This window comes from Xiphias gladius, chromosome 23 (assembly GCF_016859285.1).
Source record: "Xiphias gladius isolate SHS-SW01 ecotype Sanya breed wild chromosome 23, ASM1685928v1, whole genome shotgun sequence".
Classification (NCBI taxonomy): domain Eukaryota; kingdom Metazoa; phylum Chordata; class Actinopteri; order Istiophoriformes; family Xiphiidae; genus Xiphias; species Xiphias gladius.
In genome coordinates this window covers 20163301-20175850 of record NC_053422.1, presented here as the reverse complement: position 1 = coordinate 20175850, position 12550 = coordinate 20163301, and the positions used below count along the sequence as shown (strand labels likewise).

Sequence of the window (12550 nt, the reverse complement as noted above, 5' to 3'; positions counted from 1 at the left end):
AGTTCTCAAGGTCCATTAAGCACTGAAAATAGCGGCATCTTATTTTAATGAGATTTCTGTGTTTTAATTTGCTGTGGTCTTAGGATATAACAATGCAACAAAATCCAACCCCAAACCATCTATCTATCTATCTATCTATCTATCTATCAAAAAAATTAATTGCTTTTCAGGGCCTGAACAACTGCTACAGGCTAAGGTGAGGGGCAAAAACATTTGTTTAGCCAAATTACCTCATTTGCATTTGGAGGAAATGGTTACCAATACTAGACTTTGGATTTTAACCCTTTGCATTACATTTGCTTCAAGTAATCCTATATCAAAAATAATTTTTTTGTCTTGGTTGAGGGCTCAGATATAAATTTCCTTGGATCATTAATATATGTTCTTTTCCGTACACCAACTCCTCCCATTGATTTGAAGGCATCCTTATTTGGGAGGAGAACGTCTTGAGTGCATGTGCCATTTATTCAGCAGGCGTGCTGTGGGCGTGACCTCGCCGCAATCATCCAATCAAGTGTTAGATTTTTAGCCAAAATGGGCGGGGCTTCGGAGGGAAATCCTGACGCCCAGTGGCTGGTGGCTGACGGCGGGGGCGGGGCTTGTAGACGGAAGTGTCTCCCGACTGGCCCAGCTGTCATCTAGATGAGAGAGGAGACCATTTACACCGGCTGCCTAGGAAGTGCAGAAAAAGGAAAAACGCTAAAATATGGCAACATCAAAACGATAAGGTCATGACGCAGAACTGAAGGTAGCTATGCCCAACATACCACCAAATACACACGTTTGTAGATACGTGCGAACAGCGGTCGAGGCTGCGTTACGTTATTTCGAGATGTAAAAATTATGACAGGGATTGGTAGGCTGTGTGACATTGAACATACAGGACACGAAACAGACGAGGTCGTTTAAAGAGCCATACACCATTTCCAACTTGTCATGTCCTGGAAAATTTCCGTCGTGCTGTCGTAGATAACGGTGCCGTGAACGTTAACGAAGATTGGCGGAACGCCGTAGCCGCTGAAAGCGTTTATTGCTTCCAAGCTGGTCTGCAAATATGCTACAACGTCGCTGCGGTTATCAGCTATTATCCTAGCCTAGCGGCTCGGTGAAGGGAACTACCCCAGATTCAGAGCAGACAGGAGACGTCATCAACATTTTCCTGTATTTAAATGGTTGCGTACGAGGAGGTCATTGCTGAAAAAGGAAGATTATTCGGTAGGTGTCCGTGCTGTAAGCCACCGCGGCGCTTGAGCGTTCACATACGCACTTTATTGCATGAACGTACTTCAAAATTGACCGCTGGGACCTGCATGATTAATAGGGCACATGGAAGGTGGCGGAGCAGCTGTTAGCTTGCTGCTAGCTGCGTAACGACCTTTTGGAGACGTCAGCTTCACCAGCTCAGGCTGTTAGCTGCCAGCGCTGGTTAGGCTGGGTGTTTTCTGTGGTCGCCCGCCTGCTATCCGAGTGTTATATTTCATCAAGGCCTTCCATGGCCAAGGGAGTTAGTGATTTAATCTCATTGATTTCATCACAAGACCAAGCAGGGTGCAGCACAAGCACGTTAACTGCGTTTGGCGAGGCTTTAAAAAAAAAAAAAAGGTGTAACAGTCTTATGCTTTTGCTTTTTTTTTTTTTTTTTTTGTCACCCCTTCCTCCCCCACACCTCCTCAACCCATATTTTAGGATAAAGAAGAAGGTGAAAGCCAAAAGTCAACTGAAGATTTACTGGTTGTCCTAAATGGGGGACTACGGGTTCGGAGTTCTGGTGAAGAACAGCAGTGGTAACAAATCTGCTTTCCCTGTAAGGATCCCTCCTCACCTTCAACCCCAGCACCCTCACCACCCCTCCAACCCCCCCAGCCCCCCTTCCTTCGTAAACAACACCTGCTCCACCAATGGGGGCAGTGCTTGGCTCTTCCCTGCCGTAGCCCAACACAGTAACATGCAAGATGAGATTCTGGAGTCAGACAAGTCCAAAGCCTTGGACCTCCAGGACATGCAGGAGAAGTCTCAGGTCCAGACCCAGCCCCAGGCCCTGTCTCCTGGCCAGCAGGAGGCTGGGGGAGGCCTAGGAGAGCTTGAGGGAGCTCTTCCTGAAGACGGTTCACTAGAGAAGGGTTCTTTGGAGAGCAGCAGTGGGAAGGAGAAACTGAGGATGGAGTCCCCGGTGCTAAGCGGGTTCGACTACCAGGACAGCCTGGGAATGGGTACGAGCTGTGCACAGTCCACCTCCTCCTCATCTTCGCTGACCAGCTTTAACAACTGGTCCCCTGCTGTCCCATCCACCCAGTCTCCAGTGGTCGGGGAAGACGTCGGAGGGTTCTTCGGCCCGGCTGGCTCCAATGCCAACGGACCGCCCCTGCTGTTCCAGAACTTCTCTCACCATGCTGGTCCAGGTTTTGGGGCGGGGGGAAGTTTCTCCCCACAGATTGGACCAGTCTCTCAGCACCACACACCCACACCTCACCCCCAGCACTACCACCCCCATGGTCAGGGGGTCCCACAGCAGCACCGGCGCTCCCCAGCTAGCCCTCATCCACCCCAGCCCTCCTTCCCTCCGCATCCCCATCGCACTGGACCGTTCACCCAGCTGCCCCACCTCACTCCTGCCCAGAACAAACCCCCTTCACCTTGGGGAAGCTATCAGAGTCCCTCCACTCCCACATCCACCTCCTGGAGCCCCAGTGGGTATGGTGGCTGGGGAGGCACACAGGGGGTTCGAGAATATCGGCGGGGGGTAGGTGGAGGCATGACAGGCCTTAACTCCATCTCCCCGCTGAAGAAGTCCTTCCCCAACAACCAGGTAGATGAGATTGTCACGACTCATCTCAAACACTGATAAATCTTAGCAGATATTTGCTTTAAGTGATATGATTGAACGCAATACATTTGGTTAGGAGACTTGCATGAAACTCATCTATCTGTCCTACAGGTTCCCTCTCAGAAGTTCTCAAGAAATAGCTCTGGCTTCAATCACAAGGGATGGGTGGAGGACAGTATGAGCCGCAGTGACAGCATCTACCCTTTCCAGGTGAGCATATCACATACTTCAGCCTGAGGATTACCTACGTTCTGTAGGTAATCCCCAGGCCAATGTTTTGGGAATTACTAGGTGTCTTTTCTAAAAAAAAAAAAAAAAAAAAGTTCAGCTCAGTTGACCTTCACTTGAAAACTACAGTAGACGTGGACTATGGTCTTATACAGCCAAGAAATGCAAATGTCTGTCTCCCCTCCAGGGGACAATGATGTTAATCCTGTTAAACATGTTCATCCGCATCAAATTCAACAAATAAGCCCTTGAGAAAAACACAATACATGACAGCTAAGCCAACTAAATGGATGATTTGAAACTTCTTGTGTATGTGTGTGTCTGAGGTCTTATCTAGATCATCTGGTTTAAGGAGAGCACTCTTATCTGCTGTGATCACATGGCCTTCCTCTTGTCTTGATTTGAGAAGTCTTGTGCTCTACTGCATCTTTACATGCTCTCAGTCCATTTAGATACAGAGTGTTATGTATTACTCATCTTAGCTTTTCTTGTGTTTTGTATTACTCATTCAATTACTAATTTATCTTTCAACCTCAGGCTATTTAATTAGAATTTGTATTGATTTGAAATTGGTCAAGTGGAAGGATGCATTCTTCTAGCTCCTTAAGTAGCACATCATATTATCTGATGCTGTCAGAAATCAGAGATGTGATTTTATAGCAGAGAGATGCAGGTGGTTTTGTGTAGCACTCTCTTGGATCCATTTTGTTTGCAGTGCTTTCCACTGGAGGTCTCTACGGGGATATTCTCTGCAGTTTTTTTTATTAGCTATTAGCGTCATAGCAAACTATGTCAGGGCTCTTGCAGCTTGTGCTGCTTTAGATGTGATGTGGGAAGTGAGGAGGCTAATTGTTGTCTCCCTCTCTTTCAGCAGGAGAGAACACGGCCTTTTGATGGTTTCAGTATGCACTCTCTGGAGAACTCACTGATTGACATTATGAGGGCTGAGCAGGATTCCATGAAAGGTTGGTTCCCACAGTAACAATAATGAGGAAGGGATAGTTTTCCTCACCACTGGCTGTGGATAAATGCAGCCGGTTTTTGCATGTATTTGACAGCAAGTACAAATTGGCTATTATCTCACAATGCTAGCAATTGATTTTGTTGACGGCAGATCTCAAGTTTGAACATGCATGCTGCTTATTGGGTCCTAAAAATTAGAAGGTTGTGTATCCACAGCAGGTGGACAAAAAACAAATGTAGTAAATGGCAATTTGGTGACGCCCACAATGTTGGTTTTCATCTAGACTTTAAGGACAATTGATTAGCTCAATGGCAACTTCTGATTCTTCAGTTTGAAGTTTTGTCAAACTAATACATTATTTTGTCTTTCCATCAGTGTTAGTGGGTTTTTAAATGTGATTACACTTCTTCTTTGTTAATACAGTTACATATTTTGTCATAATTTTAAGACTTGCAGCATAAAATAATTTGGTACTAATGGCACCAACAAAAAACAAATATTAATGAGCTTCGCCTATTTATATTGAGTGCAGTGTTATTGTGTTGTATGAAGAGCTGGGTATCATTCAGAATTTTTCAATATGGGTGACAATATGATACCTGAGTTTTGGTAATGACATTAAAAGGATGCTACAGGCACAATTAGGCTGGCACTCAAGAAGTATTGAGGTGAGATACCCAAGTACTATGTGTAAAAGGTTTCCTTTGTTCTTCTGCTAATTTATCTAACCCCTTAGGGATACACTGTAAAATATACTTTCCTACAATGGGCGGAGAGTATCCCCCAAAGTTTATAATATAATATTGAATATTTGACAGTAGCGATTTCCCTATATCCGTTTTTTTTTTTTCCTGTTTTCTTTCTTTTTTCAGTAGAATTTGATTTTAAATGGATTATAAGAAGGGATGCATATCAAACTTAAGGGGTTCTTTAGTACCCACCAAATTATGTCCATAGCAGTGACTATCAATAACACCAAAAACTGGCATTGCATGTCTGGTTAGATTCTTTGATAATATAAGTTCTGGGTTTAAATCCAAATTTTTCAAATTTTCAAATTCAAGTATCAAAATTATTATTTTTATTGTCAGTACAAAAACTCTACTCATATTTTACAATCAAATCAGGTGTTCAGTATTAACATTGCATGAATGAGATCCACTCAGATCGGTTACAGTTCAGTCTTACATGAAAGTACATTTCTGTCTCAGTCTCTGGAACAATAATTTTTGCATTTTCTCTTTGATCTCAACCAACTCCCTCATTAATAAAACATTGCAGTTCAGTTTTGTTGTAGTCCATCTTAAAAGAATCCCTCACAGCCAGCTCTACTGATGCAAATTTTGTCCAGCTGATGCATGTACTTTCTTTTTTGAAACTTCTCCTTCATTATTAATAGTCTTCCTGCCATTTGTCATATTAATGTTTTCTGTCATTTAATTAATAAGTCAGCTTCCTCAATAATCTATTAATAATTTGCATTGTTTTCACAATGTAACACACAAAGGCTAACATACATTCTTGAATATATTCCAGTATTTTTCTTGCATATGATATTACACTAACATGGACCTTTTGTTTACATGTAAGAATAATCTGAACTACATTCGTGCACTGTTTGATTTTTGTCTACCAAATAACTTCATACTTTCTCAAATCTTAAATGCCATCACGATTGTTTTTCCGATAGACACAGAACAGAATACATTACCCCAAACTGTTCCAACGTAACATCAGTGGGTTTGGAAGCTTTTTATATGTAAGAGAAAGGAATTCGTAAAAGTGTTACTCCACTTGGGAATCATTTCATGACATGGTGTTCTGAGGCCTCTCCTGTTTTTGTCACATAGGACGTTACAGCTTCTCTCACCAGGGTGGAGACGGGCCTCTACCTATGAATGGTATGTGAATGACATGAATACAAATATGCAGTGCTTTAGCAGAGGTCAGGGCTTGAAATTAATGCCTGCCAAATGCAGATAGAAAGTAATTTGCACCATTTTTTATGCAAGTCAGCATTTAATTACCATTTAAAAGCAGTTGATTGCAATTTACTTTGGTGAGCTCACATAAAATAAAAAACAAGTGAAACCTCTGGATATCATATAGCTACACTAATATGCGCTGTATAACAAGTGATTAAAAACATAAAATGATTTAAGTCCCAGTACTTGTTTTATAACTTTCCAAACTGCTGTGCTAGTAACTGTGGTACACAACCAAAATGGCTCACCATAGGGAGTTCAATTAGGAAAATAATGTTGTCAGGTAGGTTCAGGCACAGTAAAGAGCAAATATATGACACCATGGATATGCTCTCAAAGACAAATGATGTGCCTTTGTTTGTAGTGATATTAAAAATGCAGGCACAGATTTTTATTTTTTCTTTCCCCATTTTTGGTTATGATTACATACCATGTTATCTGAATGATTTCATCTGCATCTAGTTGATACTGTAATGTCAGTTGGAGCCTCTACGTTTTTTTTAAGATGTGCCTTTTTCAAATAGCCGTTTCAAAAGTTTTTTGTGTTGTTTTACATGCAGCGAGAAGTTATGGCAGAAGACGAGGTAAAGTTTGTGAATGTGTCTTAATTTGCTCATAGTTATTTAGAAAGCATTAATGACCCCTGAAATGATGACTTCTTTGCTGTTTGGCTTCTGTGTTTGTCTGCTTGATTTTGTCATTGTCACTGATTATTTCTGCCTTGAATGTTGTCAGGGTTTGAGCCCCTTTTTCTTCAGGGCGTAAAAGCCTTTAAAGGTTCCCTGCGAAGATCTAGTGGTGATGATACTCATGCTTTTAATGTGTCATTAAAATGGTAATCATGGCTGCTTTTGTATATATTTCTTAACATAATTTAATTTCTTTACATCCAATCAAGTTCCCTGCTCATTGTATTAATACATTTTCGAAACAGTAAGAATTCTGCTTCAGCGTCACAAGCGGTGAGCCAGTATGTGTAATCCAGATCATTTTCTCCAGTAGGTCATTCCTCTCTGTTCCCCATGGAGGATGAGCGCTCTTTTGGAGAGGACGAGTCAGGTGACCAGGGGCTTCCTGGCCTTGGTTCAGCCCACTGTTTCCCCCACCTCAATGGTGAACGTGTGGAACGCTATTCTCGCAAGGTGTTTGTTGGAGGGCTGCCCCCAGACATAGACGAAGGTAAAAGCATGTTATGGCTACAGTGGATGCGTCGCTAAGTTCAGTCTTTTCTAATCTACATTGTTGGAGATCACAAGCTATAACAAACCAACAATACTGAACTTTTTTTTTCTTTGACTTCCATAATGTTTATACAGCAAAGTTATTTATTTATTTTTTTTAATTTGTGAGAATTGATTGCATGTAATACAGCCATTTTTTTAAAGTATCTCTACTACCTCAGTTCAGTTATAGTGTAACAAAACATTCTCTCAGTTTCTGTAACATTAGTTAGTTTTAACGGTGGTACTGATTGATTTACCTACTGATTTGCGAACAGAGTTTTCTTTTTTCAGATGAAATCACTGCCAGTTTCCGTCGATTTGGTCATTTGTTCGTTGACTGGCCTCACAAGGCAGAGAGCAAGTCCTATTTTCCACCAAAAGGTAAGTCAAACCAGTTTAACACTACATTTGTGCCACCGTGTTGACTCTACAGCATTGTGATGATGAACGTTTTCTTGTTGTGTGTGCTCATTGTTCTGTTTGTCAAACCTTTACAGGTTACGCATTCCTGCTGTTCCAAGACGAGAGCTCTGTTCAGGCTCTGATTGATGCCTGCATTCAGGAGGACGGAAAGCTTTACCTGTGTGTCTCCAGCCCCACCATCAAAGACAAGCCTGTGAGCATGTTATTCTGTGATATTATATCTAATACAGAATATTATAGATCCGCACAAGTGGTCTTTGTTTTAGTGTCTGATCTTTGTATCCCAGAAAACTGCAAAGTTCAGTACAGCTCCCTTTATTTGTTTGCCCAAATGAGGGTTTTGCAGCAATTATCATTTTTCTCACAAAACCTGAATGAACAATGGATCGATAACTATGGTTTGTAGTAAGCAATAAGGCTAATTTTAGTGGTACATATCTGGGTATACCCACCTCATTATATTTGTGTACGCTCATGTGGATGTTACAGTAAGTGTGCCCACAGCACAGAATGAGCCATATGTGAAAATAGCGACCTCAGCAGTTGGAGCATCTACACTATTTCTCCATCATTCCAGCAGGGTCATGTAAAAAGCCCCAGCCACCACCAACAACATCCTCCATTATCAGGAAACTGAACAAAAGAAATTTGTTAATCCATGTTAGATGAGCAGCAAGCCGCTTTCACTATCTAAAATGTATCTTGCTCATAAAGAGCCTGACTGAAAGGAAATTAATGTTTTGGGGTTTTTTGTTTTTTTTTTCTTTTTTTTTCATCTTGTGTTTTGCAGGTCCAGATCCGGCCCTGGAACCTGAATGACAGTGACTTTGTAATGGATGGCTCTCAGCCATTGGACCCGAGGAAGACTATCTTTGTAGGAGGTGTCCCTCGTCCCCTACGTGCAGGTACGTGTGTGTGTGGTGACTACTAAATGCATTACGTCCCTATGACTGGAACTGTTTAGAATCCATTAACTCGAATTTTTTGCATTGCTATTCCAGTGGAGCTTGCCATGATCATGGACCGTCTGTATGGGGGAGTGTGTTACGCTGGGATTGACACAGACCCTGAACTCAAGTATCCAAAGGGGGCAGGGCGAGTGGCCTTCTCCAATCAGCAAAGCTACATTGCAGCCATTAGTGCCCGATTTGTTCAACTGCAGCATGGGGAGATTGATAAACGGGTGAGTCTATCTGATGCTAGCAGCTTTTATATTCATGTCTTAAAAATGGAGAGTGGATGTTGTGAAATATTAATTTTGACCTATCCAACATGCTGCTGTTCATGCATTCAGATTTTTCTCGACCTCCATTTTAACAGTTTTCCTTTCATCCATTCTCTCCCTCCCAGGTGGAAGTGAAGCCATATGTCCTGGACGACCAGCTGTGTGATGAGTGCCAGGGCACCCGCTGTGGGGGGAAGTTTGCTCCTTTCTTCTGCGCCAACGTGACCTGTCTGCAGTACTACTGTGAGTACTGCTGGGCAGCCATCCACTCCCGGGCTGGCCGTGAGTTCCACAAACCGCTGGTGAAGGAGGGAGGGGATCGACCACGACACATCTCCTTCCGCTGGAACTGAGGCAAGAGGGCAAGGGAGGGAGACAATGCAGGATCGGGGGAGGGACTGAGAAAGGGGTAGTTAGGGAAGGGGTACGGGCTATGATATGAAAAATAAATGCACTTTTCTTTTAAGTTAAAAAAAAATAATAATAATTTATTTTTTATTTTATTTTATTTTATTTTTAATTGGGCCTTCTAAAAGAAGTAAATGCTAAGAAGAGAGTGAAATCCCATTTATGTTTTGACTTTAAGCGTGCATGAGCATATGGATGCATTAGATTTGGATTTAGACGTTTTCTGACTTGACTGTACTTTCTTTTCGTGTTAGCTGGCAAAGCTGCTTACATTTGTTGTCAAAAGTAACATAAAATTTAAGTGAGGTTCATCATACCTAAATCAGTATACTAACTACGGAAGTTGAATTTAGGAAGGGTGCATTTTCTTACTTTTTGCTTGCAGGATTAGAGAACAACTGTACCATTTACCAAAGGTTGAGTGCAAATGGTTGGGTTGAACAGAGGAGGAACACCGTTTCATGGTTGGACGATTGAGTTTTTCAAACAGCTCAGTGTATAGCATCTGGCCACGTCAAAAAACAAAATCTCCCCTCAGACTGGCACACGTGTTTAGATTGCTGGCATGAGTTTTTTTTGGTCTTGGTTTAAAAGTCGACACTTTGTAACCAGAAAGGGCAAACCAAAGATTGGCCTAAAACACATCATCAAAAGCAGACATTGATCTGAGGGTTTTTAGGATAATGTTGTGTCCTCTTGTCATATGACAGAGGAAAGGCTGGAGTTGTCTGGAGTTTTGGTTTCTGGGTTTCAGCTAATAAAGACACAGCCCTCAGGGCTCAGGTATTGGCAGTAGTATTTGCTCACTTTATATTGTCAGGGATATTAGCACTGGAAGCTAACATGCTAATGTAGTACAAACTAATGGGAATGCACAGTCCAGTCTCCCTGAGCTGTCCTCATGGTGTACCACTGCACGCTCTACCATGACTGGAGCTTCTATCACAAGTGTTGTGGTTGGATATGGTAGTAGCTAGAATTTGCTGTCACAGAGATAAAGATATTATTTTATACATGGCCTGCTGATTTTTGTACAGTGTTTTATAGCTGATTATTTTGTCATGAACATATATACATTTATTATGCACTACTTTTCTAAATATTTTTTTCAATAGTCATTTTAGGCACATTTTTCACAGATGGGAGAACTCCTTTTGCAATACCTCATTTTTTTCACTTGGTGAAAAATAATTTTGTACCTTTGTTACTAAGAGATCTGCATTTATGGTAAACTTAATTTAAAAAGAAAATGAATGATATTAATATAATTTTCAATTAGCTTTTATATATTTAAGTGCTGGTAAATCTGAAAATTGTCTGGTGCATTGGTGTGATTCTGAAGATAAAGAAAAAAAATAAGGCTATCATTAGCCAGTCATATATGGATTCTCCTCTGTCCTAATAAACCTAATTACAGGATCCTAAGGCATGACAAGACCTTTCTAAACTGATTTTGATAGTCTTGAAAATATATTCTGATATTTCGCTCCTAGGTGTAGTCAATAAGATTATCATTAGGGTAAATGTTTTGGCTTTGGTCAATGTGAAACCTTTCCTTCTATCACCGGAGTGGATATCAGCTGTTTGAATATTTAGATCCTCTTCCTGGACCTGCCTGTAAGTTCTACTTATTCTTGGCATGCATAATGTAATACAGAAATAAAATGGCTAGTGTTAATGCAGGACCTAATGTAATGCACTAGATCTCCTTTTTCCCTTTTGACTTTCTTTTCCTTATCTCTTTGAGATCACCTCTCTTATAGCCTCTCTTTACATGATGGAGTCTGCCTTCCTTACACAGACATGATGTTTATGCAATCTACACAGTGACAACACTTTGGATGCTTTTTGTAATGTAGAGGACACTCAGTGGGACATAGGTGAGGATAGTTGATCACTTGACCCCCTTTGTGATGTGGCATGCTTTGGGACATAACCTGAATGTGATTTAATGTTGCAAGTTACCTTTGAGCCATTATGTGCAATACTTATTCTTTCCAGAAACAAGTCTCTGCAGTGTAAGTCATTTAATCCATATAAACCATGCAGTCATTTACACATTGTTTGTTTCTTATTGTTCATGCTGATGTCTGCAAGAAAAAAAAAAAAAACTAATTTATACCTGAATTTTATTTTTAAACATTAGTTTTGTGCTTATTTACTTATTTTGCTACTACCATGCTACTGTGATTGAAAACATTGTATATACTAGGTCGATAATGTATTTAGCATTTGCTCTATTTTGAATTGAAATGTATAACTATCATTTTGATCAGATTTTTGTTATATTTTTGGGGTGATGTGTTAAACTCGTTGACGTGTCTAGTTTTTCTAATTACTGTATTGTGCTCCACATTTTCAGATGAAAAGAATATTATGTCTGTTAGTATTACTTGATTGCAAAATTTCAATAGTTTTTAATTGTATGCTGGGAAGGTTATATTTATTAACTTTTTTTTTTTTTTACCTGATATTTTCATTTTTATTAAGTCATTTGACATTTATACGTAAGTTCCAATTTTTATATTTTCTTCCTGATTAATTTACGCTACAATACAGACGTCAGTTTTTATAGTTGGTTTGTAGTATTGAAGTAAAACAAAGATCTAATGTCATATATTCATTTGCTGCCAACTGTTTGTAACTGTATGCATACATTTGAAGTATTTGTAATGTGAGATGTTGAACGAATAAAACAGCTGTGAGGAAGAATTATATGCCTAATGTTGATTTACAACAATTAAAGCTCTTTCCTTTTTTATTCAAGTATTTCCTGAGAGGCCTATGATAACTGATTTGCTTCCTAAAGGTTTTCAAGTAAATGTGAGCTTCATTCCTGATGCTGTTGTTGTGAGAGAGCACTTTGTTTGGCACATCTGGTGAATTAAGTTGAATCAGGTCAGAGGTATTTATAGGCTGAGGTTTATTTCAGGCCTATGTGGGTGTTATTTAGCTCACCTAAACCCCCCGTGTTCTTTCTCAGCAAAACTTTTCTGGTCTAATAAAAGCCTGTATTTTGTCTAAGTGAAAATATTACACATAGGCAACAACATGTCATGAACGAGCTCAAAGTCAGATTTTACAACCCTGATGCATAGAAACATAATTCTTGTTAACAGTGACCAAATTTTGTCAGTAATGAAATGCTTATAGGGAGGTGTTCAAAACAGATAGTGGTTTTGTAGTAGGAATTAGGAATTCGTTTTTAGCAGTGATGGAATGTAACTAAGTACATCTACTCTAGAAGTACAGTTTTGAGGAAGTTGTACT

The 12550-nt window shown here is 40.4% G+C and overlaps 1 protein-coding gene across 8 annotated transcripts; it reads left to right on the top strand.

Annotated features, from left to right (window-relative positions):
* The first annotated feature begins 609 nt into the window (after positions 1-609).
* Positions 610-11992, top strand: LOC120785180 (cytoplasmic polyadenylation element-binding protein 4-like). Of its 8 annotated transcripts, none has more exons than XM_040119637.1 (12): positions 610-748; positions 1687-2806; positions 2936-3034; positions 3924-4017; positions 5867-5917; positions 6562-6585; positions 7004-7180; positions 7516-7605; positions 7722-7840; positions 8438-8552; positions 8649-8830; positions 8998-11992. In XM_040119637.1, the coding sequence occupies exons 2-12, from the start codon at positions 1742-1744 to the stop codon at positions 9223-9225; spliced, it is 2244 nt and encodes a 747-aa protein (XP_039975571.1). In that variant the 5' UTR covers positions 610-748; positions 1687-1741; the 3' UTR covers positions 9226-11992. The 8 variants fall into 8 exon arrangements, with proteins under 8 accessions (XP_039975571.1, XP_039975569.1, XP_039975575.1 ...); XM_040119635.1 differs by having other exon boundaries at positions 7001-7180; XM_040119639.1 differs by having other exon boundaries at positions 611-748; positions 3927-4017.
* Positions 11993-12550: the final 558 nt, after the last annotated feature.

Excerpts from the sequence above, each read along its gene's own strand:
- LOC120785180 (XM_040119635.1), top strand. The coding sequence starts at position 1,742 with ATGGGGGACTACGGGTTCGGAGTTCTGGTGAAGAACAGCAGTGGTAAC. Across the intron at positions 4,018-5,866 it reads TGAGCAGGATTCCATGAAAG|GACGTTACAGCTTCTCTCAC; the intron begins GTTGGTTCCCAC and ends TTTGTCACATAG. Across the intron at positions 7,181-7,515 it reads GCCCCCAGACATAGACGAAG|ATGAAATCACTGCCAGTTTC; the intron begins GTAAAAGCATGT and ends TTCTTTTTTCAG.